Source organism: Pseudophryne corroboree, chromosome 1, assembly GCF_028390025.1.
Source record: "Pseudophryne corroboree isolate aPseCor3 chromosome 1, aPseCor3.hap2, whole genome shotgun sequence".
Taxonomy (NCBI): domain Eukaryota; kingdom Metazoa; phylum Chordata; class Amphibia; order Anura; family Myobatrachidae; genus Pseudophryne; species Pseudophryne corroboree.
Genome location: NC_086444.1, coordinates 1117701387 through 1117729361, shown reverse-complemented (window position 1 = coordinate 1117729361; position 27975 = coordinate 1117701387). Strand labels below are relative to the sequence as shown.

The following is a 27975-nucleotide window of genomic DNA, read 5'->3' as shown; positions in this document are numbered from 1 at the left end:
AAAGAAGTGGCTTTCATCTGAATATACCGCTACAGGGTGATAACAAGCGGTTTCTTAACCATTTATCCCGTACAGCAAGAGATCATTACGTCTCAGTGAGTAACATTAATCGGCTGGTTTATTTTGCTCCAAGGAAACACTATTTAAATCTGGACACCTTTATGGTCACAAACGCTAATTACATCAGTTTACAGGACTTCCTTTTCATTTAAACTGTCTGATATGGAATTAATGTGAGAGATTAACCCTATCTTACAGAGACGGGTTCTCCTGCATATTAGTGTCCCTTTCACTTATTTATACACTTTATGTGTGAACTATAAGGTATAATACCTCAGTTATATGCTCTGTGTAGTGTTGTGTCTTTTAATCAGTTTGTTATTGGTTTTATGTTAATAAATTGTGTTTTTATCAACATCACTGGTACCGTGCGCCTACTTGGTGATTTTGTTTTAGTTCTGTCAGAACCATGGTGGTCATTCAGAGTTGTTCGCTCGCAAGCTGCTTTTAGCAGCTTTGCACACGCTAAGCCGCCGCCTACTGGGAGTGAATCTTAGCTTCTTAAAATTGCGAACGAAAGATTCGCAATATTGCGATAAGACTTCTCTGTGCAGTTTCTGAGTAGCTCCAGACTTACTCGGCATCTGCGATCAGTTCAGTGCTTGTCGTTCCTGGTTTGACGTCACAAACAAACCCAGCGTTCGGCCAGAGACACTTCCGTTTCTCCAGCCACTCCCGCGTTTTTCCCAGAAACGGTAGCGTTTTTTCGCACACACCCTTAAAACGGACAGTTTCCGCCCAGAAACACCCACTTCCTGTCAATCACATTACGATCACCAGAACGAAGAAAAAACCGTGAGTAAAATTCCTAACTGCATAGCAAATTTACTTGGCGCAGTCGCAGTGCGGACATTGCGCATGCGCACTAAGCGGAAAATCGCTGCGATGCGAAGAAATTTACAGAGCGAACAACTCGGAATTACCCCCCCATGTGCAGTATTATAACGTCATCTATGTGGTAGGATAGCCTTGCTGATTATTTGCTTACACCCCATAAAATTGTGTAATGGGAGCTCTAGAACATCTGTACACGCATCACAAGATCATTTTTAATTTGCTTCTAATTCAGAATAAAGCTAAAGGGAAAACTGAGAAGACCCCAGAGAAAGTTGTAAAGAGGCCAAGTCCGGATAAGAGGAAACTGACTCCAGAAAAGAGAGAATCCCCACCGGCCAAGAAATCGGGCACTGGTATGAAAGTGTTGTGTGATGATGAAAAAGAAAAGCGCGTGAAACCGGCGGAAAGGGCAACTTCTGCTAAAGCATTGGATTTACCCCCAGTCAGCGGCAAGATGGAGAGTTTACTCTGGGTGGATAAATACAAACCTACATCTGTCAAAACAATTATAGGACAGCAAGGAGACCAGAGCTGTGCCAACAAACTGGTGAGATGGCTGAAAGCCTGGTACCAGAACCACTCTACCGATGACAAGAAACCTGCTGGTAACTACATTGCTGTCTGTTTAGATGGGAAAGGGGGGGGGGGGGGGGGGGGGGGGGGGGGGGGGGGGGGGGGGGGGGATTGTAATGGATTTTACTGGCATATGTATGGCAGCTTTCACTGCAGCAAAAACTGGTGCGGAATGACTGTTCTAGAATTGTCACAGATTGTCTATAAAACTCACATTGATGTATTTACAGCCGTTCAGCACTGGTCTTGTACCTGATTGTGACCGGAACGCTGAGCTCACTAGGGGCCAGAAAGTTTCTGTAAAGATCAATATTGCACCAAAGCATATAGCAGACTTTGCCCAGGTTTACCAGTTCCGTTACCCTGCTTTGAGTTTTGTAATTGTGCCCCTATACCTGTTGTACTTAATATAGACTACATAGTTCAGTTGTGTGTCCTGATGTTCAGATGTGTTTATTATGTGTTTGTGCATTTCTGTAATCTTCATAATGCTACTATTCCAGGGAAATTCAACAAATTTGGCGGCAAGGATGATGGATCCTCTTTTAAAGCAGCCCTGCTGTCTGGTCCCCCGGGCATTGGGAAAACCACAACAGCTGTGCTGGTCTGCAAGGTAAACTGTTATAGAGGGAGAGATTAGAGACAGTGGGCACTACTTCCACAAAAATGCTGTAGAACATCTATATAAAAAATCTGTAGGAATATCTCGGCGATCCACTTTTTGGTAAGATCCATCGGTGAGGAATCTCAGCATCCCTCCCCCAGGTGTATTTTTGTTAAAAATGAATGAAGAGGGCGCGACCAATAGCGCATAGAAGTTCTGTTTCTAAAAGATGAACTACCACTATAGGTATGACGACGTTCGTACCAATTACTAACTGTGGACTGAGTACCACATGGTGTATATATAATATACTCCACTGGTCAGACTCTCCGGCTCCACTGCACGCTGCCCATGGATGTAGGTGTAATCAGTACCCATTACCTGTGTGTCCTATCACAGAGCAGTATGATACGCAGTCCTTGCTGACAAGCACCAGTGAGAGCTGTGGGTGTGTGCTTTGTTTCTCTGTCCTCCATCTGGGGGACGCTGCGACGTTACTTGTGGGTTAGAGGTGTGTGGTAGTGGAGTTTGGCACAGAACTATCAAAAGCTGACTCCTTCCCCATCTAACCCCTCCCATCTCCTTCCTGCTCAGCCCTGTTCAGTTTTAGTTTTGTGCCTGTGGGGTACAGACACAGTTTTTATTTCTCTTTAGATTTTCGGTTTATTTTTTTTCATTTTTTTTTTCCTTCACAAATACCTAGTCCCTGTTTACAGGTGACAGGTATAACAGTGGAAGGGGTTAGTATCCCATTCCAGACTGCTGCATGGAGGCCACTATACCTTGGTCACTGGGGCCTTCAGAGAGAGAGAGAGAAGAAAGCAGCATCAGGTACTGGACAGCCACAATCTGTCATTGACAGTATTGGGCTGTCCCTATTTCCTATTGCTAATGGGGAATTTATTCTTATCTATACATCGTCCCCCCCCCCCCCCCCCCCCCCCCCCCCCGGAGCGCGCGACCATCCACAGACAGCCGGATGGCTGAACTGGGGTGGAATGTGATGTGGACGGACTGTGTTTAGGTCCGGGAGGGTGTTATTCACTCCCTGGACCGTTGCTGTGCTGCCGTGACAACCGCTGTGTAGCGGCGCACGGGAGCTGAACTTCCGGTTTTGACGGAGAGTGAGAGGAGTGACGTCAGGCGGGCAGAGCCGTCTCCCCGCTCAGCTCTGCCCGCGCGCGCGCTGCTGGTCACGGCGCCATCTTCTCTGCCTGCAGACAGGGGGACGCTGTGCTACGGAGGGGGATTACACTACACAAAAACCGCAAGTATAAAAGGGGGGGGGGATCACACAAACTTGGGGGACAGGACATAGTACACCAGAGTACAGGATGACCAGTAAGCCAGAGAAACCTACAAAGGGAAAAACAACCTCAGTGGTTTATTTCTCATGTTCACAATGTGGCACAAAGCTGGCTAAGGGGAGTGCTGATGCAGGGACCCTCTGTACATCATGCTCGGGTGCACCAGCGGCAGATCAGCAGGCCAGAGCCACAGATCAGTCAATGCCCCCTTGGGTCAAGGCCATGGTGGATGCAATTTCAGATTTGCGTCAGTCAAGGTCGGAAGCAGCTTTGGCCCAGACTCAGGTGGAACCGCTGTGGGCCCAGAATATGGGAAAGTGTCTCACTGATTTGACTCAGTCTGTAAATAAATTTGTAAATTCGGCCAGTAGTTCGGCGGCTTCTAAGCGAACGCAGCCGTTGCCCGCTATTGCGTTTCCGGGAGAGGAGTTGGATACTCTGACATCTCCATTGGAAGAAGGGGAGGTAGATCCTGAATGGGACGAAAATTCGGCTTGGGAAGATGAGGATTTATCTACTAGTTCAGGTGTTAGGCTACTAATCGAAGCCATTCGTCAGACCCTTAATATTCAGGATGAGGCAGTAGCCGAGACTTCTTCCCCTTTCTTCAAACGACAGAAGAGACAGGTTACTGCCTTCCCTTCTTACTCGCACTTTGTGGATATTTTAAAAGAACCCTGGCTAAAACCGGATTCGCGTTTCCAAGCTCCTAAAAAGTTAAAATTTCTATATCCTTTTACAGAGGAGGATACAAAATTTTGGGAAACTGCCCCAAAGGTAGACGCTCCTATTTCGCATTTAGCAAAAGCTACGGTTATTCCGTCAGTACAGTCTGTGACTTTAAAAGACTCTACCGATAGGAAGATAGAAGCATTACTAAAATCTATGTTTTCCTTATCAGGTGTCTCTCTCCGTCCAGTTCTGGCGAGTGCCTGGGTGCTTAAAGCCGTTGATGAGTGGCTTGCACAGGTTGTATCTGGGATGCAGTCAGACGATCCGTCGGAGGCCATTCAATTAGCAGAACAGATTTCTGAGGCCCTTACTTACGTGGGTGAAGCCTTATTGGATTCGGTGGCGCTACAGTCCCGTGTTTCTGCCTTAACAGTATCCGCAAGACGATCTCTTTGGCTTAGGGTTTGGAATGCTGATTCGGACTCAAAGCAGACCTTGACGGCAGTTCCTTTTGAAGGCGAGTTTCTCTTTGGATCAGAGTTAAAGAAGATCATTTCAGATACTACGGGAGGAAAGAGCCCTTTCCTTCCATCTGCTCCTAACAAACCAAAACCTACAAGATTTCGGTCCTTTCGTACGCAGGGCAGAGGTAACTTCCAGTCCTTTCGACCCTTCTCCAGATTTCCACGGAGGGGATCATTCAGAGGTAGAGGAGCTCAGGCTACTCGCAGACCGGCCAGTAAGCCTGCCGACAAGCCTGAGGCATGACTCTTCGGGCCCTCTGGAGGGATCAATACAGGTTGGGGCTCGTTTACTTCACTTCAGGGAAGTGTGGCTCCTATCGAAACCAGATCGGTGGGTAATAGGGGTCACTTCCAGAGGATATATGTTGAATTTCGAAGAGACAGTCCCAACCCGACTATTTGTCACAACCTCTCCCAGACGACCCCTCCAGACGTCAAGCTCTCCTTCAGGCAACAGCAACATTATTACAAAATGGAGTAATCCTTCCGGTCCCAGCTCCTCAGAGAGGTCGGGGCTTTTACTCTGGTCTTTTTCTCGTAGACAAGCCGGACGGTTCGTTTCGACCCATTCTAAATCTAAAAGCTCTCAATCCGTACCTTTCATCCCAAAAATTCAGGATGGAATCCATTCGCTTCATTATCGCAGCCATGGAGCCAGGGGAATATTTGGCTTCAATAGACATAATGGACGCATACCTACATATTCCAATTTGGATAGGACATCAATCCCTTCTGAGACTTGCAGTAGGTCCGTGGCATTTTCAGTTTCGGGCCCTTCCCTTTGGTCTCTCTACGGCTCCCCGGGTTTTTACGAAGGTCCTGGGTCATGTCGTCGCAGTTCTCCGTTGCAAAGGGGTCAACATCACCCCATACTTGGACGACCTGTTGATCAAGGCCCCGTCACCGGAGATTCTCACTCAGAACCTGCGTCTAACGATAGAGACTCTACAGTCGTTCGGGTGGATAATCAATTTTCCAAAGTCGTCTTTACTCCCGTCACAGAAAATGGTTTTTCTGGGTCTTCTATTCGACACCAACAGCCAGAAGGTGTTTCTTCCTACAGACAAGATTCAGGACTTACAAGCCAGAATCAGAACCCTGTTAAAATTGCCGGCAGTGTCAGTCCTCAGATGCATGCAGGTACTGGGCAAGATGGTGTCCTCATTCGAGGCAGTTCCATACGCCAGATTCCACGCCCGACCTCTTCAAGCTCAGATTCTCCACTGTTGGACTCGGACGGATTCACGTCTCGAACTGCAGTTGATACGCTTGTCGATAAGAACTCGTCAGTCGCTCTACTGGTGGCTTCACAGTCACAATCTGAGGAAGGGTGCGCCGTTCACGGTCTGGTCTTGGATGATGGTAACCACGGACGCAAGCCTCAGCGGTTGGGGAGCAGTGTTCCAGACTCATCATTTACAGGGGCGCTGGAGCAATCAAGAGTCAAAACTACAGATCAACATTCTGGAATTGAGAGCGATCAGGTATGCTCTCATTCGGATTCAGACCATGGTGCAGGGCCATCCAGTTCGGGTGCAATCCGACAATGCCACGGCAGTGGCTTACATCAACAAACAGGGAGGAACTCGCAGCTGGTCCGCAATGAGAGAGGTTGCTCAGATTCTCACGTGGGCGGAGCATTGGACTCCCGTGATTTCAGCAATTCACATTCCGGGAGTCGAAAACTGGGAAGCAGATTTTTTGAGTCGTCACACGATTCATCCGGGAGAATGGGAACTTCACCAGGAAGTGTTTCTTTCTCTAGTGGATCGCTGGGGAATGCCAGACATAGACCTGATGGCGTCACGCCTCAACAAAAAACTTCCTGTTTACGGATCAAGAACTCAGGATCCTCAAGCATTTCTGATCGATGCACTAACAGCTCCGTGGCAATTTCAGCTGGGTTACGTGTTCCCACCAATTCCATTGCTCCCACGTCTACTCCAACGCATTCGGCGAGAAGGCCTTGCAGTAATTCTGGTGGCTCCGGATTGGCCGCGCCGACAGTGGTACACTCTTCTAAGCAGCATGGTCGTAGGAGATCCCTTTCGCCTCCCTCTGCGACCAGATCTTCTTCTTCAAGGACCTTGTCGCCACCCAGATTTAAATCGGCTGGCTTTGACGGCTTGGTTCTTGAATCCAACATTTTTGAAGGCAAAGGGTCTTTCTCGTGCGGTTGTTCAGACAATGATTCGGGCTAGAAAGCCGGTGACTTCTGGCATTTACCATAGAGTATGGCGTATTTACATTGCTTGGTGCGAGAAAAGGAACTTGACTCCGCATTTGTTTAGACTTCCTCGCCTGCTCTCCTTTCTCCAGGAGGGTCTTGACAAAGGTTTTAAAACTTTCTTCCCTGAAGGGTCAGGTTTCGGCCTTGTCGGTTCTTTTTCAAAAGAAATTAGCAATCATCCCAGAGGTTCAAACATTCCTGCAGGGAGTACTTCGAATTCAACCACCTTTTGTTCCTCCGATTCCTCCCTGGGATTTAAACTTGGTACTTAAGGCTCTTCAAAATTCTCCATTTGAACCTCTAGAATCTGTGGAACTACGTTATCTAACACAAAAAGTTGTTTTTCTTTTGGCGATTGCCTCAGCTAGACGAGTGTCTGTCTGAGTTGGCGGCTCTTTCTTGCAGGCCGCCCTTGTTAGTGTTTCATGAAAATCGGGTAGTGCTGCGGACAAAGCCTTCATTTCTTCCAAAGGTTGTTTCAGCATTCCATTTAAATCAGGACATCGTTCTTCCAGCTTTTAATCCGTCATCTTCTCAGGGGGAGGATTCCCATTTGGCTCTCTTGGATGTTGTTCGGGCCTTACTTATTTATTTGTCTCGCACGGAGTCTTTCCGTCGTACGGATTCCTTGTTGGTATTGATTGATGCTCCCAAACGAGGTTGGCCTGCCTCTAAGAACACTGTGGCCCGTTGGGTAACTTCGGCCATCAGACAGGCTTACGTGTCCTCAAACGTTTCGGTTCCTGACTCAATTAGGGCTCATTCGACTAGAGCAGTTGGAGCGTCTTGGGCTGTTCGCGGTGGTGCATCTGTTGAGCAACTATGCAGGGCGGCGACCTGGTCGTCAGTCCATACGTTCACAAAGTTTTACCGGTTTCATACTTTTGGTTTGGAGACTGCCTCTGTTGGGCGTCGTATTTTACAGACGGCTATGCCGTCAACGTCTCCCTCCTCTCATTAGCTTGCTTTGGGAAGTCCCACAAGTAACGGCGCAGCGTCCCCCAGATGGAGGACAGAGAAATTGGGATTTTTGTTTACTCACCGTAAAATCTCTTTCTCTGAGTCCATCTGGGGGACGCTGCGATCCCTCCCATAGGTTGTCTGGTTTAATTGGTTAATTTTTTATTCTGGTCTATCTCCTTTGGCTTGGCTAAACGTTAACTGAACAGGGCTGAGCAGGAAGGAGATGGGAGGGGTTAGAGGGGGGAGGAGTCAGCTTTTGATAGTTCTGTGCCAAACTCCACTACCACACACCTCTAACCCACAAGTAACGTCGCAGCGTCCCCCAGATGGACTCAGAGAAAGAGATTTTACGGTAAGTAAACAAAAATCCCAATTTCTCCTCTGTATCTAAGAAGGTGTTCTGTGTGTGTATTAGGAACTTGACTACAGCTACGTGGAGTTAAACGCCAGTGACACCCGCAGCAAGAACAGTATGAAGGGAGTGGTAGCAGAGTCCCTGAACAATACCAGTATTCAAGGCTTTTATGCTGGTAGGTGGCTTCCCGTGTACCTGTGTTCTAGGTGTTGTACACTATGTGGCAGTGCTGTGCTTATTGGCTCTTTCCTGTCTTCCTTATTAGGGACCAGCAAGTCTGTAAGTGCCAAACATGTCCTGATCATGGATGAAGTGGACGGTATGGCAGGAAATGAAGACAGAGGGGGAGTACAGGTGAGCCCCGTTGTAGTGACGTGCATTGGAAATACCTTTCCTTCTTACCACTCTAACCCCTGAAGGCATCTGCAATGGTCCTTCTACAGATCGTTTTAAGCTGGGCACACACTTTGCAGGTTTGATAACTCCCCAATCCTTGAAGACATTTCCCAATCAGTGTGCAATCCCGTACACACTGAGATATATTTTGCAGGAGTATTTGAAGCTGTTTATCAGCTGATGCTCCTGCATACACACTTACTTATCAGGCCAATGTTCCAACAGAGGCAGATAAGCCCGGTTATTGCATAGGTGTGTACCCAGCTTTACTCCATAGACAAACATCACCGCTCAACCTCATGCCCCACAATTGTATCATTACAGTGACGTGCGGTGGGGTGAGGTAGGTGAGGCAGAGCCTTTCCTGTCATAGTAATGTTTGTGCCAGAGTTTTGACTGAGTAAAGTATATGGAAAATACAAAAAATGTTTGAAATATCTTCTTTGCATTATTCTAATAAATTTATAGCCAAAACTCTGGAGTAAAAAGTCTATGGCAGGTGAGGCAGTGCCTCCCATACCTACCTTATCCGCACACCTCTGATCAAAACTCACCAAATTTCCAGGAGTTTATACATACTGCTGCACCTGTGTGTAATGCCCAGATGTACGCTTTGGCTCATATATTGCATGTAAATCTGGCTCTGGTGCTAGCCAGTGCCTCCTGAGCTATTTACCTCACCACACGTCCCTGTATCATTGAGGGGAGAATTTCTGTTATATGAGTTCCTGGAGCGATAGATTGAAAGTCAATAGGTTGACACCATATGGACGGCAGGTACAAAAGGTCGACACGAGTATTTATTTTTTCTTCAACTATTCCATAATTTGTCATCCATATGGACTACAATTGGGAATAGTAACCTTGCCGGAAGCGTGGCATGTGAAATGAGCCCATGAGGGTACATGTTTCCATTAATTTGTCTTAGATGTGGTTAAACGTAGAAAATTATCTTTTGACCCTGTCGACGTAATGCACATCGGCCATATGGTGTCTACCTGTTTATTGTCGATCCTTTGATCCACACCCCTGTGATGCAACCTATGAAGCCAAAGCCTGGCTTTATACAAGGTATAAATCGCCTTGATGACCTCAGATACCCCTATGATGTACCCCCTAGCACTTACTGTGTTTGCGGTCAGGAGGCATTTGATATGCCGGCTGCCGGGATCCCAGCGCTCAGCATACCGGCACCGGGATCCCAACAGCGGGCATACCAACAACTATTCTCCCTCTTGAGGTGTCCACGGCACCCCTGGAGGGAGAATAAATAGCGTACCCGCGCCACCGTGCCCACAGTGTGGCGAGTGCAGCGAGCCCGCAAGGGGCTTTTCTCTTTCATCCACTAGGGGACACTGGAGTCCTATACAGTAGGTGTGTGAAGCCTTGAACCGGAGGTGTGGCACAATCTTAAATTAGCATTGTCTGCACAGCCGGCTCCTCCCCCTTCACATCCCTCCTCCCTCAGTTTGAAAAATTGTGCTGGAGGCACAACAAGTGGAGCAACTGAGCTCCTGACTAAAGATCTGTAAAAGGGCTGCGTCAACCTAACAAAGGGGAGACAAGGCTACTTATTATTGGAGAGACAAAGATTCCTATTGAAGGGACCTGCATCTCTCCACAGGAGATCCTCAAACAGCAGAATAGTGAGTAATGGTTGAAACTTAGAAGAAATAGCTTAGGCTAGGTTTTTTCATATAGTAAGGGTATTTATTTATATTATTTACTTTTTCTCCCCTCTTGACACTTGCTTTAGTTTTACTAGTTTTACTAAAGACCCCCTCAGTAGCCGATGCAGCGCTGGGCTCTGTTTGTCCGTCCTGTGTGCAGGGGGAGACGGAGCGGCGTGCGGCGCGGGAGTTTGTGCAGCGCTTGGCTCTGTTTGTCCATCCTGTGTGCAGGGGGAGACGGAGCGGCGTGCGGCAGCGGAGAGAGGGAAGATGGTGGCGTCATTCGAAGCTCTCCAGTACGGCAGACTTCATTCCCGACCATTCCAAATAAACCTCATTGCTCAGGGAGCAGGCTCGCACTGGCTTCTCCATCGGAGAATCCGACTTCAACCACAAGTACGGGTCTCCTTGATATGGTGGTCGTTACACAAAAACCTTGCAGCCGGCAAGAAATGCGGCATTTGGGATTGGAGGATCCTGACGACGGACGCCAGTCTCAGAGGTTGGGGAGCCGTCCTAGAGGACCATCAGTTTCAAGGACGGTGGACGCTACAGGAGAGCAAACTGCCAATAAATATCCTCGAACTAAGAGCAGTTTACAATGCACTTCTCTTAGCAGAAAACCTAGTCATAAAACAACACATCAGGATTCAGTCAGACAATGTCACGACGACGGCTTACATAAACCGTCAAGGAGGAACAAAGAGCAGAATGGCGTTAAAGGAAGCCACAAAGATCTTGTTGTGGGCAGAAAGACGAGACATCATTCTCTCGGCAGTGTTCATTCCAGGTGTGGAGAACTGGGAAGCAGATTACCTCAGTCGCCAGGACATGCATCCGGGAGAGTGGTGCCTTCATCCACGGATTTTCAACATGATTGTGAGAAGATGGGGTCTGCCTCAGGAGGACCTAATGGCGTCTCGACAAAACCATCAGCTGCCCAGATATGTGTCAAGGACTCGAGATCCAGCAGCAGAAGGAGTAGACGCATTAACACTTCCTTGGTGTTACAGGAGAGTTTACATATTTCCCCCATTCCCACTCATACCCAGGGTTCTAAAAAGGGTAAAACGGGAAAGAGTGTGGGCCATTCTGATCGCACCGGATTGGCCCCGCAGGAGTTGGTACACCGACCTGCGAGGGTTACTTGCGGAAGATCCTTGGAGGTTACCTCAGAGAGAGGACCTGTTATCTCAGGGTCCGTTCCTACACCCCGATCTGAACAGGCTGCGTTTGACGGCGTGGCTATTGAAACCCGGATCTTAAGAAACAGAGGGATCCCACGAACGGCCATTCCTACAATGATTGCCGCAAGGAAACCGGTCACAGCCAGGCACTACTACAGGATTTGGAGACGGTACATGGCTTGGTGTCAGGAACGGGGATGGAATTCATCTAACTTCCATTTATCGCGTCTTCTACTTTTCCTTCAGGCCGGTCTCGAGGGAGGACTCAGATTGGGCTCTTTGAAGGTTCAGATTTCGTCTCTCTCCATCCTTTTTCAACAGCGGCTAGCATCCTTGCCAGAGATTCAAACCTTTTTACAGGGGGTTCTGAGGATTCAACCCCCTTTTCGTCCTCCCACGGCACCATGGGACTTAGGTTTGGTGTTAGAATATTTGAAGTCACCGACTTTTGAGCCGTTGACAAGAACAGACCTGAAATATCTCTCTTGGAAGGTCACGTTATTACTGGCCTTGGCTTCGGCTAGGCGGGTTTCTGAGTTGGGAGCCTTATCCTGTAAGAGTCCTTTTTTAGTTTTTCATGAGGATAGGGCGGAACTCCGTACAAGAGCAGACTTCCTTCCGAAGGTGGTGTCGGGGTTTCATGTAAACCAGCCAATAGTGGGTCCATCTTTCCAGGGTCTCACAGATGAGGACGTGTCCTTGGATGTTGTCCGAGCTTTACGGATATACGTACAGGTTACGTCGTCTTTCAGAAAGTCGGACCATTTGTTTGTTCTTTATGATGGGCCAAAGAAGGGTTGGCCGGCCTCTAAGCAGACTTTGTCCAGATGGATTAGACTTGCCATTCGGCAGGCTTATATTTCCTGTGGCAAACAGGTTCCGGTTCAGACGGGTGCTCATACTACCCGATCAGTGGGTGCCTTGTGGGCGGCTGCCAGGGGTGCTTCCACTACTCAACTTTGCAGAGCGGCGACGTGGTCTTCAGCCCACACGTTCGCGAGATTTTACAAGTTTGATACTTTTGCGTCCGGAGAATCTAAGTTCGGACGTTTAGTTTTGCAGGCCACCGACAGCACTCCCTCCCTGGGAGAAAACTTTGGGACGTCCCCTACTGTATAGGACTCCAGTGTCCCCTAGTGGATGAAAGAGAAAAGAGGATTTTGGTACTTACCGATAAATCCATTTCTCTGAATCCTCTAGGGGACACTGGACGCCGCCTCGGTGCTGTCAACCTGCTGTGTTACAAGTTCTTGTTTTAATCAGTTCGTGCAAACAGCGTTAGTTATTCGGTTAAGAGTTCTTGGCCGCTGTTTGATATGTTGTACGGTTCGGTTCCTCGCCATGGGCTTTAGTGTCATGTCCTATTCTCTCAGTCACATTTTTCAAACTGAGGGAGGAGGGATGTGAAGGGGGAGGAGCCGGCTGTGCAGACAATGCTCATTTAAGATTGTGCCACACCTCCGGTTCAAGGCTTCACACCCCTACTGTATAGGACTCCAGTGTCCCCTAGAGGATTCAGAGAAATGGATTTATCGGTAAGTACCAAAATCCTCTTTTTTGCGCTCACCCTGCTGCCTGCATGCCGGCTGTCGGGATCCCGGCGCTATTTTGCTGCGAGCAAGGATCCCAAGCGCCGGCATAATGTAGTAGACCCTTTGCCGTCCTTCCGTAGTACAGTTGGTGATTATGTTTTCTTGCCGCCTTTCAGGAGTTAATCACTTTGATCAAACAATCTAAGATCCCCATCATCTGCATGTGTAACGACCGGAATCACCCTAAAATCCGGTCACTGGCCAACTACTGCTTTGACCTCCGCTTCCAGAGGCCGAGAGTGGAACAGATTAAGGTGAGATGAGTGATTACTGGGAGCAGATACCTTTTCGTTTTACCCTTGTTCAAGGATTATGTTACACTTGTAGTTCATATTCTCTATTCGGTGGTAATTTAGCCACTCTCTCTTGTATGTTTTAGGGGGCCATGATGTCTGTGGCTTATAAGGAGGGATTAAAGATTCCGCCACCAGCAATGAATGAAATTATTCTTGGGGCAAACCAAGACATTCGGCAGGTGAGATGCTCTGCACGTGATGAGCAGCAGTGCTTCTGGAAGCTTCTTTGTTACACACAGCGTTTTCTCCCCCTCAGGTACTACATAATCTCAGTATGTGGTGTGCCAGCAATAAAGCCCTGACCTACGATGAGGCAAAGAGCAGCGCCAACAACGCCAAAAAGGACATTAAAATTGTGAGTGACGTGGTGGTGGAGGGTGTTGGTGTGTACTGACGTGTATCTGCCACACAGTGCTGTGCTGGTGATTCTAGTAGCTGTCAGAGACCCATATAAGGGTGGTGCACTGTCATTTAGGGACAACCACAGTGATCTGGACTCCTGGGATTGGTTAGGTTCAGCAGAGCTGGCAAATCTCGCCCACTCTCTTCCTCGCTTGGTAAGAACCTTTTGCTGCCTGGCATTAACATTGGTCATGTTTGGTGTTACCAGGGTCCTTTCGATGTTGTGCGGAAGGTGTTTAGCAGCGGTGAGGAAACTGCTCACATGACCCTCATAGACAAGTCCGACCTCTTCTTCCATGACTACTCCTTGGCACCTCTCTTTGTTCAGGAAAACTATGTCCATGTGAAGCCAGCTGCTGCGGGGTGAGACTCTCTAGATGTGCTTTCTTTACTGCATTGTGTCCTGCGCCAGCCTAACCCTCTAACCAGGCCTTGTATCCTTCCAGCGGGAACATGAAGAAGCACTTACTTCTCCTGAGCAAGACGGCTGACAGTATAGCTGATGGGGACCTGGTGGACAGGGCTATCCGCAGTAAGCAGACCTGGAGTCTCCTGCCTACACAGGTATAATGATCTGACAATGTCAACGCATCATCTCGGACACGATGTAACAAGTGTAGGTCAATGTCTGTACAATTAGGATAAAGCAATGGTTGAGGGATGTGTTTAATTTGCCGGATGTTGGGATCCCGGCGATCAGGATACCAACACCGGAATCCCGACGGCAGACAATGCCGACAGCTGGAATCCCGGCGCACAAGGGCTATTCCCACTCGTGGGTGTACACCACACCTAGGGTGGGCAGTCCCGGGATTGGCAGGATCCCAGGATTTAGGCGAAAAATCGGCCGGGATTGGAAGCTTCAATCCTGGGATTACGGAATCAGGCGGTCCTTTGTTTTTTGGATGCCGGGCAGCTTTGAGAGTCCTCAGGAGGCTCAGACACTGCCCAGCTCCCTCCCTCCGGCTCCCCCTGCACTGCATCATGTGAAGTCAGAAGTCACGCTGCGCAGCCGCCCGCCACATAGACCTCACCGAACCGGTGGAAGTTACCCATCCGCCCTCCCAGGTATGGTGGTGCTGAGTTATGTGTGTGTGGGGGGCAGGGGAGCATAGGACAAACTAATCCTGGGTATTTTGGGAATCCCGAGATTGACCATTTTTCAAACCCGATACCCGAGATTGAATAAAACCGGCCTGGTATTGCCACCCTAACGTCACCCATAGAGTGAGAATAGAACCATTGGTGAGCGTAGCGAGCCCGTAAGGGGACATGTATCGCTCCCCCTGCTGCTGGTATTCTAGAGGACTGGATGCGGCTGTCTGGATCATGACAGCCACCATCCCTTCCGCCGGTAAATAGTATGTAATACATACACGCAGCTTGCTACAGGTGCTGGAAGAATGATTCACACCCTTTGGCCGTATTCGTATTCTTTTCTCTAACGTCCTAGAGGATGCTGGGGACTCCGTAAGGACCATGGGGATAGACGGGCTCCGCAGGAGACATGGGCACTTTAAGAAAGACTTTAGGTCTGGGTGTGCACTGGCTCCTCCCTCTATGCCCCTCCTCTAGACCTCAGTTTGATACTGTGCCCAAAGGAGATGGGTGCACTACAGGGAGCTCTCCTGAGCTTCCTGACAAAGTATATTTGTTAGGTTTTTTATTTTCAGGGAGCCTGCTGGCAACAGACTCCCTGCATCGAGGGACTGAGGGGAGAGAAGCAGACCTACTTCTGTGAGTTTCAAGGCTCTGCTTCTTAGGCTACTGGACACCATTAGCTCCAGAGGGATCGGTACGCAGGTCTCACCCTCGCCGTCCGTCCCAGAGCCGCGCCGCCGTCGTCCTCGCAGAGCCGGAAGATAGAAGCCGGGTGAGTATGAGAAGAAAAGAAGACTTCAGAGGAGGCAGAAGACTTCATGATCTTCACTGAGGTAACGCACAGCAGTGCAGCTGTGCGCCATTGCTCCCATACACCTCACACACAGCAGTCACTGTAAGGGTGCAGGGCGCAGGGGGGGGCGCCCTGGGCAGCATATAGACCTCTTTTTGTCAAAAATAAGTATATGTACAGCTGGGCACTGTGTGTGTGTGTGTGTATATATATGTATATATATATATATATATATATATAATATGAGCCCCCGCCAAATTTTGAGATTTTAAGCGGGACAGCACTCGCCAGCGCCATTTTTTCTCCACAGCACCGCTGAAAGGAAGCTCCCCGGACTCTCCCCTGCTTATACCACGGTAGACAGAGGGTTTTAAAGAAGAGGGGAGGCACAAAATTGGCGCATATTGTATATGTAAACAGCGCTATCTGGGTAAACATAAAATTATTGTGTTTTTCTCCTGGGTCATACAGCGCTGGGGTGTGTGCTGGCATACTCTCTCTCTCTCTGTCTCTCCAAAGGGCCTGGTGGGGAAACTGTCTTCAGATAAGAGGTTCCCTGTGTGTGTGGTGTGTCGGTACGCGTGTGTCGACATGTCTGAGGTAGAAGGCTCACCTAGAGAGGAGGGGGGAGCGTATGAATGTGAGGTCTCCGTCGGCGGTGCCGACACCTGACTGGGTGGATATGTGGAATGTTTTAAGTGCTAGTGTGAACTTATTGCACAAGAGATTAGACAAAGCTGAAGCTAAGGAGCAGTCAGGGAGTGAACCCGTGTCTCTATGTCGCCGGGACCTTCAGGGTCTCAGAAGCGCCCATTATCCCAAATAGCAGACACTGATACCGACACGGATTCGGACTCCAGTGTCGACTACGATGATGTAAAGTTACAGCCAAAAGTGGCTAAATGTATTCGATATATGATTATTGCAATAAAAGAAGTGTTGCATATCACAGAGGAACCCCCTGTCCCTAACACGAGGGTACACATGTATAAGGGAAAAAAGCCAGAGGTAACTTTTCCGTCCTCACATGAGTTGAACGAATTATGTGAAAAAGCTTGGAAATCTCCAGACAAAAAACTGCAGATTCCCAAAAGGATTCTTATGGCGTATCCTTTCCCGCCAATGGACAGGGTACGGTGGGAATCCTCCCCTTAGGTGGACAAAGCGTTGACACGCTTGTCAAAAAAGATAGCGCTGCCATCACAAGATACGGCTACCCTCAAGAATCCTGCAGACCGCAAGCAGGAGATTACCTTGAAATCCATTTACACACATTCTGGTACATTACTCAGACCGGCAATTGCGTCGGCCTGGGTGTGTAGCGCGGTAGCAGCATGGACAGATTCCTTATCGGTGGAGATTGAGACCCTAGATAAGGATACCATTTTATTGACCCTAGGCCATATAAAGGATGCTGTCTTATATATGAGAGATGCTCAAAGAGACATTAGTTTACTGGGTTCCAGAATAAACGCTATGTCAATCTCTGCTAGACGAGTCCTCTGGACCCGGCAGTGGACAGGTGATGCCGACTCAAAAAGACATATGGAGGTCTTACCTTACAAGGGTGAGGAATTGTTTGGGGAAGGTCTCTCGGACCTGGTCTCCACAGCTACGGCAGGTAAATCGAATTTTTTGACTTATGTTCCCTCACAACCTAAGAAAGCGCCACATTATCAAATGCAGTCCTTTCGTTCAAATAAAAGCAAAAGAGTGCGTGGATCGTCCTTTCTTGCCAGAGGTAAGGGCAGAGGTAAAAAGCTGCACAGCACAGCTAGTTCCCAGGAACAGAAATCCTCCCCGGCCTCTGCAAAATCCACCGCATGACGCTGGGGCTCCGCTGGGGGAGTCCGCCCCAGTGGGGGCACGTCTTCGACTTTTCAGCCACATCTGGGTTCACTCACAGGTGGATCCCTGGGCAATAGAAATTGTTTCTCAGGTATACAAGCTGGAATTCGAAGAGGTGCCTCCTCGCCGGTTTTTCAAATCGGCTCTACCGACTTCTCCCCTAGAAAGGAAGATAGTGTTAAATGCTATTCACAAATTGTGTCTTCAACAAGTGGTGGTCGAAGTTCCCCTACTTCAGAGAGGGAAGGGATACTACTCCACCCTGTTTGTAGTTCCGAAACCGGACGGTTTGGTCAGATCCATATTGAATTTAAAATCCCTGAACCTATACTTAAAACGATTCAAGTTCAAAATGGAATCGCTCAGAGCGGTCATCGCCAGCCTGGAAGGGGGGGATTTTATGGTATCCCTGGACATATAGGATTGCATACCTTCATGTTCCCATATATCCACGTCATCAGGCGTACCTGAGATTTGCGGTACAGGATTGTCATTACCCATTTCAGACGTTGCCGTTTGGGCTTTCCACGGCCCCGAGGATTTTCACCAAGGTAATGACGGAAATGATGGTGCTCCTGCGCAAGCAGGGTGTCACAATTATCCCGTACTTGGATGATCTCCTCATAAAAGCGAGATCAAGAGAGAAGTTACTGAACAGTGTGTCACTTTCAGTGAAGGTGTAAGTCGCAGCTGGTTCCTACGACTCGTCTGAGCTTCTTGGGCATGGTTCTGGACACAGACCAGAAAGGTTTTTCTCCCGATAGAAAAAGCTCAGGAACTCATGACTCTAGTCAAGAACCTATTGAAGCCAAAACAAGTGTCTGTGCATCATTGCACTCAAGTCCTGGGAAACATGGTGGCAACATACGAGGCCATTCCCTTCGGCAGGTTCCATGCAAGGACTTTCCAATGGGACCTATTGGACAAGTGGTCCGTGTCACATCTACAAATTCATCAGCGGATCACCCTGTCCCCCAGGGCCAGGGTATCTCTCCTGTGGTGGCTGCAGAGTGCTCACCTTTTGGAAGGACGCAGGTTTGGCATTCAGGATTGGATCCTGGTGACCACGGACGCGAGCCTCAGAGGGTGGGGAGCAGTCACACTGGGAAGAAACTTCCAAGGACTCTGGACAAGTCAAGAGACTTGTCTTCACATCAACATCCTGGAACTGAGGGCCATATACAACGCCCTACGTCAGGCGGAGAACTTACTTCCCGACCAACCAGTTCTGATCCAGTCAGACAACATCACCGCAGTGGCTCATGTAAACCGCCAAGGCGGCACAAGGAGCAGGGTGGCAATGGCGGAAGCCACCAAGATTCTTCGCTGGGCGGAAAATCATGTAAGCGCACTGTCAGCTGTGTTCATTCTGGGAGTGGACAACTGGGAACTAGACTTCCTCAGCAGACACGACCTGCATCCAGGGGAGTGGGGACTTCATCGGGAAGTCTTCGCACAGATTGCAAGTCAGTGGGGACTGCCCCAGATAGACATGATGGCATCCCGCCTCAACAAAAAGCTACAGAGCTATTGCGCCAGATCAAAAGATCCTCAGGCGGTAGCAGTAGACGCCCTTGTGTCACTGTGGGTGTTCCAGTCGGTTTATGTGTTTCCTCCTCTTCCTCTCATACCCAAGGTATTGAGAATAATAAGAAAAAGAGGAGTGAGAACAATTCTCATTGTTCCAGATTGGCCAAGAAGGACCTGGTATCCGGATCTGCTGGAAATTCTCACAGAAGATCCTTGGCCTCTTCCTCTACGACAGGACCTGTTACAACAGGGGCCCTGTCTGTTCCAAGACTTACCGCGGCTGCGTTTGATGGCATGGCGGTTGATCGCCGGATCCTAGCGGAAAAAGGAATTCCGGATGAGGTAATTCCTACGCTGATAAAGGCTAGGAAGGACGTGACCGCTAAACATTATCACCGTATATGGCGAAAATATGTTTCTTGGTGTGAGGCCAGGAATGCTCCTACGGAAGAATTCCATCTGGGCCGTTTCCTGCACTTCCTACAGACTGGAGTGAATTTGGGCCTAAAGTTAGGATCCATTAAGGTTCAGATTTCGGCCTTATCCATTTTCTTTCAAAAAGAATTGGCTTCTCTCCCAGAAGTACAGACTTTTGTAAAGGGAGTGCTGCATATTCAGCCTCCTTTTATACCTCCGGTGGCGCCTTGGGACCTTAACGTGGTGTTGAGTTTCCTTAAGTCGCACTGGTTTGAACCACTTCAAACGGTGGAGTTAAAATATCTCACTTGGAAGGTGGTCATGTTATTGGCCTTGGCTTCAGCTAGGCGAGTGTCGGAATTGGCGGCTTTGTCTCATAAAAGCCCCTATCTGGTTTTCCATATGGGTAGGGTGGAATTGCGGACTCGCCCTCAATTCTTGCCTAAGGTGGTGTCATCTTTTCATATGAACCAACCTATTGTGGTGCCTGTGGCTACACGAGATTTGGAGGATTCTGAGTCCCTTGATGTAGTCAGGGCTTTGAAAATTTATGTGGCCAGAACGGCTAGAGTCAGGAAAACGGAAGCACTGTTTGTCCTATATGCAGCCAACAAGGTTGGCACCCCTGCTTCGAAGCAGACTATTGCTCGCTGGATCTGTAATACCATCCAGCAGGCGCATTCTACGGCTGGATTGCCGTTACCAAAATCAGTCAAGGCCCATTCCACTAGGAAGGTGGGCTCGTCTTGGGTAGCTGCCCGAGGGGTCTCGGCACTACAACTGTGCCGAGCTGCTACTTGGTCGGGTTCAAACACCTTTGCAAAATTCTATAAGTTTGATACCCTGGCTGAGGAGGACCTCCTGTTTGCTCAATCGGTGCTGCAGAGACATCCGCACTCTCCCGCCAGTTTGGGAGCTTTGGTATAATCCCCATGGTCCTTACGGAGTCCCCAGCATCCTCTAGGACGTTGGAGAAAATAAGATTTTAAACCTACCGGTAAATCTTTTTCTCGTAGTCCGTAGAGGATGCTGGGCGCCCGTCCCAAGTGCGGACTACTTCTGCGAGACTTGTATATAGTTTTGCTTACATAAGGGTTATGTTATAGTTCCATCAGGTTGGACTGATGCTACGTTATTTTTTCATACTGTTAACTGTTTAATTGATACACAAGTTATACGGTGTGATTGGTGTGGCTGGTATGAATCTTGCCCTTGGATTAACAAAAATCCTTTACTCGTACTGTCCATCTCCTCTGGGCACAGTTTCTCTAACTGAGGTCTAAAGGAGGGGCATAGAGGGAGGAGCCAGTGCACACCCAGACCTAAAGTCTTTCTTAAAGTGCCCATGTCTCCTGCGGAGCCAGTCTATCCCCATGGTCCTTACGGAGTCCCCAGCATCCTCTACGGACTACGAGAAAAAGATTTACCGGTAGGTTTAAAATCTTATTTTTTCAGAATTGAAATAGATTTGTTGGGGGATTGTTACCATTAGTCAGAAGCAAATACTTGGGAAAATTAAGAAGTACCAAGGGGTAAATTTACTAAGGTGGGAGATTTTTAGAACTGGTGATGTTGCCCATAGCAACCAATCAGATTATATCTATTATCTGCTAGAAGCAGCTAGATAAATGGTAAGTAGAATCTGATTGGTTGCCATGGGCAACATCACCAGTTTAAAAAAATCTCCCACCTTAGTAAATTTACCCCCAAGTTTCCAACCAGTTACTGAAGGAACGTATCATTTACCTTTCCCATCACCTTCCTTCACGCTAGCGCTGACACTTAAATTCACTTTTCTTCCCAATGTTGGTTTATTTTTGTTTTTTTCAAACAACAACACAAAGGGCAGCTACGTGCAGTCGTATTACGGTAAACCTAATGGATTATCTGAGGCATGTCCATAGATTGCACAAGGGCACAGTACTACAGGTACACAAGTAAGATGTGACACTAATGGACCAGGCAGGCATATGTCCAGGCCAGGAGTATGTGGGAGAACTGGGTAGTAATCTAGGACAAATTCCTATAGCCCTGCTACTTAAGAGAACCACAAATAATAATCTTCCCAGAAGTGAAAGGCAACGTTGCGATCACTCCGCTTACTGACCAGTAACTTGTGGTGTCGGACACATTGGGTGCGGTCATGCTTTGGATATATATATAATTTCTTGTTAAATGTAAATAAATTGTATAGAGTGCATTGGTGACTAATACACTGGTATGCTGTTCTGTTTAGGCAATATATGCCAGTGTCCTTCCCGGGGAGCTGATGAGGGGCTACATGTCCCAGTTTCCCAACTTTCCAAGCTGGCTAGGAAAATATTCATCCACCGGGAAGCACGACCGCATCACCCAGGAGCTGGCCATGCACACGTCTCTGAGGTAGGAGCTGTAGCTGGAGGGTCTCGTGTGATCTCTCTTTGGTGTTAAATCTTTTTCCTAAGCCACGTAAAAGTGTAAGATCATGATAGAAAACAGCCATTCAGTGTATTCTTGCTGAGTTATTTGTTTAAATCATGTTCTTTTCTGTTAAAAACAATAAGGGTAAGTGAGCTCGTGCCCCAGTAAGTGAGCACACCTGACCTATGGGACTGATCTAGAGAAGGATGCACACACTATGGGGCAGATGTATTAACCTGGAGACGGCATAAGGAAGTGATAAACCAGTGATATGTGCAAGGTGATAAAGGCACCAGCCAATCCGTTCTAATATGTAAATGAACAGTTAGGATCTGATTGGCTGGTGTGTGTATCACCTTGCACATATCACTGGCTTATCACTTCCTTATGCCTTATCCAGGTTAATACGTATGCCCCAATGTTAGTTGCAGTAGAGAGAGTGTCTGTGCATGCATCTAGGTTGAAGGGCACAGGTGTCACAATGCCCTAGTGATGGCGCTCGCACAATGTGAGTGACAGTCAGGGAGTGTTTGGGGGAGGTAACCGGAGAGTGGCGGCAAAATTACAGACATACCACCACTGCTGTAGGGGCGTGTCTCACCATGTGACTGATCCCGTACACTGCTGTAAAGGCTCTGGGGTCTTCCTCCGGCAGTGCTGCGCAGCCATAGGGATACTCGGGTCTATCTGCAACTGTTGTGCGCCCAATGGTTGCGCCTTTGTACATAAGTGACGGAGCAGATGTTGATTATGTGAGTATCAATGTAGCTCCTGGTGGCTGCAACATCTGCATATTCTTGCACAGTGGCTGCGTATACATGCACAGCTGCTGGCGCCCATCTCTGAATGGTATCCGGTCTTTAGGTCGACCACTATTGATAGACATGCAATTAGGTCCACATGGAAAAAGGTTGACATGAGTTTTTCATATTTTTATTTGAACTTTTTCATACTTTACGATCCACGTGGACTACAATTGGGAACGGTAACATGTGCCGAGCGCAGCGGAACCGGAGCGAGGCACCCTGCCCGAAGCATGGTGAGCGAAGCGGTGCACTAATTGGGGTTCCCAGACACTTTACACAGAAAACAACAACAAATGTTTAAAAAAAAAAAAAACTCATGTCGACCTTTTCTATTTAGACCTAGTTCATGTCGACCTAATGACCATGTCGACCGATTTCAGGTGTCAACCTAGTCACTGTCCACCTAATGATGTCAACCTAAGTATGGTCGACCCTATGATCCACACCCCTCAGAATCAGGTCCCCTGCCCAAAATGCATGGGTGGAATCTGGAGCAACTGATTTATCTTTGTTCAGAACTTTTCTAACCCTCTTCCTATTCTATTGTTTAGCAAATCATATCCATGAGATAGAAATATATAGTAATAAGGGATCACAGATATGATTCCCCCAGAAAGCGGGGAGGGAGTGATTGCATGGACAGCTACAACTACTGACAACCTTAGGACAGACCCCACAGAGAACAGGAAGAGAAGGATACAGTACTTCCACTTGGTATTTTATAAGCTTGAACCATGTTGGACTTGGTAAGAATCTGCTCCTTGGCAGTGTGCGGTGAGGAACACTCGGAGTGATAAAGCAGAGTAAGCTGTAAAATGACTGTCATGTGATACATGAGCCTGGGAAGGCCAGAAATAGAGGAAGCCCAGGTGGAAGAAGGAAGACCCCACTAATGGAGCAGCTATGGAGGACAGACTGTATGGGTGCAGTAGGGTCTTCAGTGCAAGAACCAGAGCTGAACCTAACATGGTGCGGGGGTGTCTGGAGATGCAGAATCTCTAGGACCCATTGTTGCAGACATATTGGAATTTTCATGGCCATAAGGCACTTGGCTAACCACCCTGTATTGACCTCAGACCTGTATAAAGTAGTAGCTGAGAAGTCGTACTGGCCAATACTTTTTCTAAGTAAGCCTCCATCAGCTATGACGGAGCTGGTAGCCCACAGTCCGTGTGTCTGTAATAAAAGCACCTAACTAAACACTAATGGGAAACAAAGTGAAGGCTGGTAGAGTCATGGGATGGGTTTGTACAGTGTGTTCTATTCCACTGGTGACCTTTGTAGCACATCCATGTGTAGCGCTGTGAGACTGTTATAGCGATCGGTGGTCCTACAATGTGAGTAGTGTCTGGTAATAGGTCGTCACACTTACAAAGTATTGTACATGTCCTTTATCTCAGGACCAGGTCCAGTAAGCAAGCCCTGAACCTGGACTACCTGTCATACATGCGGGACAAGCTGGTGTGGCCGCTGGCTGAGCGCGGTGCAGAGGGTGTACAGCAAGTAGTGGATCTAATGGACACTTACTACTTAATGAAAGAAGACTTTGATAACATCATGGAGATCACTAGCTGGGGAGGGAAACCCAGCCCCTTTTCCAAACTTGACCCCAAGGTACAGTGATGCTCTAAGCTGATGACCAATATCCATACTGTTTATATACATTAGATATGTATAGCAGTGCAGCACTTCCCTTATATGGTAAATAAAGCAGGGAATGGGAATATGAAGTGGGCCACACAAGATAAGATCGCCATTATCACCCTGGGGGATTTTAAAGGATTTAAATAAATAAAAATGATTCCCATACACTAGAACCATATATGTGTATAAAGCAGCCCACGCCTGTACAGAGCTTGAACAGTAATAATTCTGTATAAAGCCACTGCGGTCTGCTTCTCTGTGTGTGGGGGATTGTCCATTTCCAGTAGCTTCTGATAACACTAGTAGTACAGCGCTACATTGAGTGTCAGCGATTTGATAATACTGCATCGCTTCTTCCAGGTAAAGGCGGCCTTCACGCGTGGCTACAACAAGGAAGCACATCTCACCCCTTACTCCTTACAAATGGTGAAGGCCTCTAAAAGAGACCCCACCCCAGCACTGGAGTCTGAGTATGGCGAGGAGACGAACAACGAGGAAACGCAGACTAAAGAAGAGGAAGATGATGTCGGCGTAGATGCAATGATCAAGGTAACTGGTCTGGGACAAATAGCAGCAGCATAAGGGTTTGGGAGCCTCTGCACGAGTGTAAGTTGACGCTGGTTTCCTGTGGTATCTCAGTAACTACTGATCCATGTCACTAGGATTAATCACGCTGCATATTAGAGCCATACATTGATTGTGGCTCTGAGCGCTCTCATTTTGAGCGTGATCTGCCCTCCGCTGGGCACAGTATATGTAGCTGAACATTAATAATGCTTATTAGAGGTTTCATACCTGCGTAAGAAAGTAATTACATTCCATGGCCTTCAGCCATATCTGGGCTTTGTAATTTCCAGGATTAAAATAGCAAATTCATAACCCAGTGGGAAATCAAAAGCTTCTTAGCCAGCAGGGCTGGAAATAGCTGTGTATGTGTTACAGGGAGTTCTAGCCTTTTATTACTGAGTTCTAGGTCTGAGATCTGTTATGTTGGGCCTCGGTGCTGTATGTCTAGTGGTCCCTGGGATCATACAGTATTATCCGCTTGATGAGCATGCGATCATTAAATGAGGTTAGTATTCCATAATGTTCTTCCCCATTGCTGTTCGGTAAACCCCACCTATGTTACCAGGACTAGAGCGGTCTGCTTGGGACACTGGTGTAATGCTCTCTGGTATATCAAACTATTGCAGATTACAATGCGGAGGATCATACAAAAATGTCACATGGGTAACATGCCACCACCTCTTCGTATTCTCACCACCCGCTGTATAAATGTCACATGGGTAACATGCCACCACCTCTTCGTATTCTCACCACCCGCTGTATGAATATGTTTGCACATAGCTATGGAGCCGCCACAGCATAACATACTGTAGAAAAGAAGTAAAATCAATTACAGATGAAACCTCAAATTGTGCCAGGTAGCTCCATGCCATACGGGTGACCCATGCCACGCATCGTTCTGCTTAATCTATGTGGTTACACCAGTGTCTTTGTGACAAAATACGAAGTACATAGGACATTATGGGATAGATGTAGCAAACCTTGGAGGGAGATAGTGTAGAGATAAAGTACCGGCCAATTAGTGTCCAGCTGCCACTTTTAATGCTCCACTTTATCTGCTTCCAAGGTTTGGTACATCTCCCTACAGGAGTCACTATCGCCGTGGTCCCAGGCGTCTCGCAACATTGGCGCAAAAAGGATAGGTGTGTGAGGACTCCTCTGTATGTTTCTGGCCCAATCGGGTCTTCTGTACAGCACACACATCTGCTGTACCGAGATTTCATGGAAATCTTAGGACAACTTATCTGTCCCAAAATGTACTTTCCCACAGTCATGCAAAGTGTTTTTTATTTACCCTTGCTTTTACATAGATTTCTCCAGATTGTAGTAATAAAAATCTAATTTACATAAGTACACTACCCAAAAAAGAAACTAGAGGTAGCAATGCTAACCACCGTGCCACTGTGTCTTCCTGGTGCAGATGGAACATTTATTCATTTCTAGGTAATTAGGAATTAATGCCATGACTTTTACAGGACTGACAACTAATGTCTTTGTTTTGTCCCTCCCATCTGTGTTTTGTAGGTCAAAAAGGCAAAAACATCTAAACCTTCCAAAGTAGAAAAGAAGAGTGGAGACAAAAAGCCGGGGAAAGCAAAGAGCAAGAAGGTGAAGTGAGGCCGGAATGTGATCCCTGGGTGACAAATGCCCATGTACTGATAGTATGCCTCACCTGGATAAAGCAGCGTCTCTGGGATGGGTGTAAGACACAGGACGGAGCAGAGGACGTTGCAGTGACTGCTCCGCGCTCACACTAGGATGATGTTGCACTGTGAGACACGTACAGTAGTCTGGAACGGCTAAGCATACAGCCACATACAGTCATATTATACCCCGAGGGCTTCCGTATCTATCCGGAGAATCTCCAGCACTTTCTGCAGATGTACCTATCTTACAGAGACTTTGCATACTGGCTTCTGTATATAGACAATACATAGTACTTTGTTTTGTATAATACTTTATTGTAACTATAAAGAGCTTCATTAAAACTAGTTTCACAGACATGTTTCACAGTGCGAGCATTGTGTCTGCAGTCACTGACCATGCTTTGTGTAATCAGTGGCTCTGGACCTGATTCAGAGAAGGACGCACCGCTGATGTCTGACGTGGTGAAGAATTTTCCTTGGTTCTGCGCATTCATCAGTCGCATGTGTCCCGGTGGTGGAGTCGCAGTTGTAATGTCAGGTGCACGCAGGGAGAGGTGTATTGGGAATGCAGTGGGCAGTGACAGGGAGATGTCTAAGGGCACAGAGATGGTCCGTGTTATGGGAGTGCTGCCAGCGTATGTAGACAGGAGGCCGTATTTAGATGCTGGGCTGGTGCAGGTTTCAATGGTGGCGTCTAAGGACGCACCAATCGGTATTACTGCATGTACAGACGCTCGCACAGTTAGACACATGGCTGTACACAAGGGAAGGACTTTAGCTGCATTTGCATAAAGTCACGCCAATAGACGAAGCTGCGGGCACGTCTGTGGCCACCTCTGAATCAGGCCCCCTCTACCTTTACACAAAGAAAAGAAATCTCTGTAGGACTCATGGATTCCAGGACTATTTGTATATACTGTTTGCACATTTGAAAACAGACTGCGACTTTCCCGCCTTATTTATGATCTAGCTCATCCTGTCTGTCCTCTTCCTGGCTGATGTGACTTGGGTAGACTCAGTCATTGGATGGATTGCCTGTCCTTTTAGTTGAGTCCGCCTTCTGTAGATTTTCTATGTCATTGGGCTGATCTTGGCTGAAACCTCATTCTGCAAATCATGTGAGAACTACATTAAATAAAATCCCTTTCCTTATGTGGTTGATTGGAGCTTAATTATTACCTCTGTCACTTTGATTTCTCCTTCATCCACTAGGGGACACTGGAGCGCAGTTACAATGGGGAAATAGTAGGCAGTAACTGGGAGCTGGCACTTTAAAACTCAAACACTGTGGCTAGCTCCTCCCCTACTATGTCCCCCCTCCAAGCCAGTCTTTGTTTTGTGCCCAAGGGAGCTGGTCACTCTTGGGTTTTCTCTTAAGAACTTTTTTTTTCTCTCTCTTTTCTTCACAGACTGGCAGTTCTGCCACTGCCAGTCTGCACCGTGGGAAGCTGCCGGCGGGGTCCCATCGCAGCTGCGTGCGGCTCGGGATGGGCCCCTGGCTGAAGGAGACACTGAGCTCTCTGGAGCTGGCCGGACACCGCTGCGTGCGGCGTGT

At 47.9% G+C, this 27975-nt stretch overlaps 1 protein-coding gene across 4 annotated transcripts in view; it reads left to right on the top strand.

Annotated features, from left to right (window-relative positions):
- The window catches only part of RFC1 (replication factor C subunit 1), a 131688-nt gene extending 104913 nt beyond the window's left edge, over positions 1-26775 (top strand). For all 4 annotated transcript variants that reach the window (XM_063922722.1, XM_063922742.1, XM_063922712.1 and 1 more), the window contains 13 exons: positions 1130-1502; positions 1974-2083; positions 8186-8300; positions 8391-8479; positions 13087-13224; positions 13350-13445; positions 13523-13621; positions 13877-14031; positions 14115-14232; positions 21594-21739; positions 23964-24177; positions 24568-24756; positions 26299-26775. In XM_063922722.1, coding sequence (XP_063778792.1) covers positions 1130-1502; positions 1974-2083; positions 8186-8300; positions 8391-8479; positions 13087-13224; positions 13350-13445; positions 13523-13621; positions 13877-14031; positions 14115-14232; positions 21594-21739; positions 23964-24177; positions 24568-24756; positions 26299-26391 — 1935 coding nt within the window. In that variant the 3' untranslated portion in view covers positions 26392-26775. The remainder of the gene's footprint in view (positions 1-1129; positions 1503-1973; positions 2084-8185; positions 8301-8390; positions 8480-13086; positions 13225-13349; positions 13446-13522; positions 13622-13876; positions 14032-14114; positions 14233-21593; positions 21740-23963; positions 24178-24567; positions 24757-26298) is intronic.
- The last annotated feature ends 1200 nt before the right edge of the window (positions 26776-27975 follow it).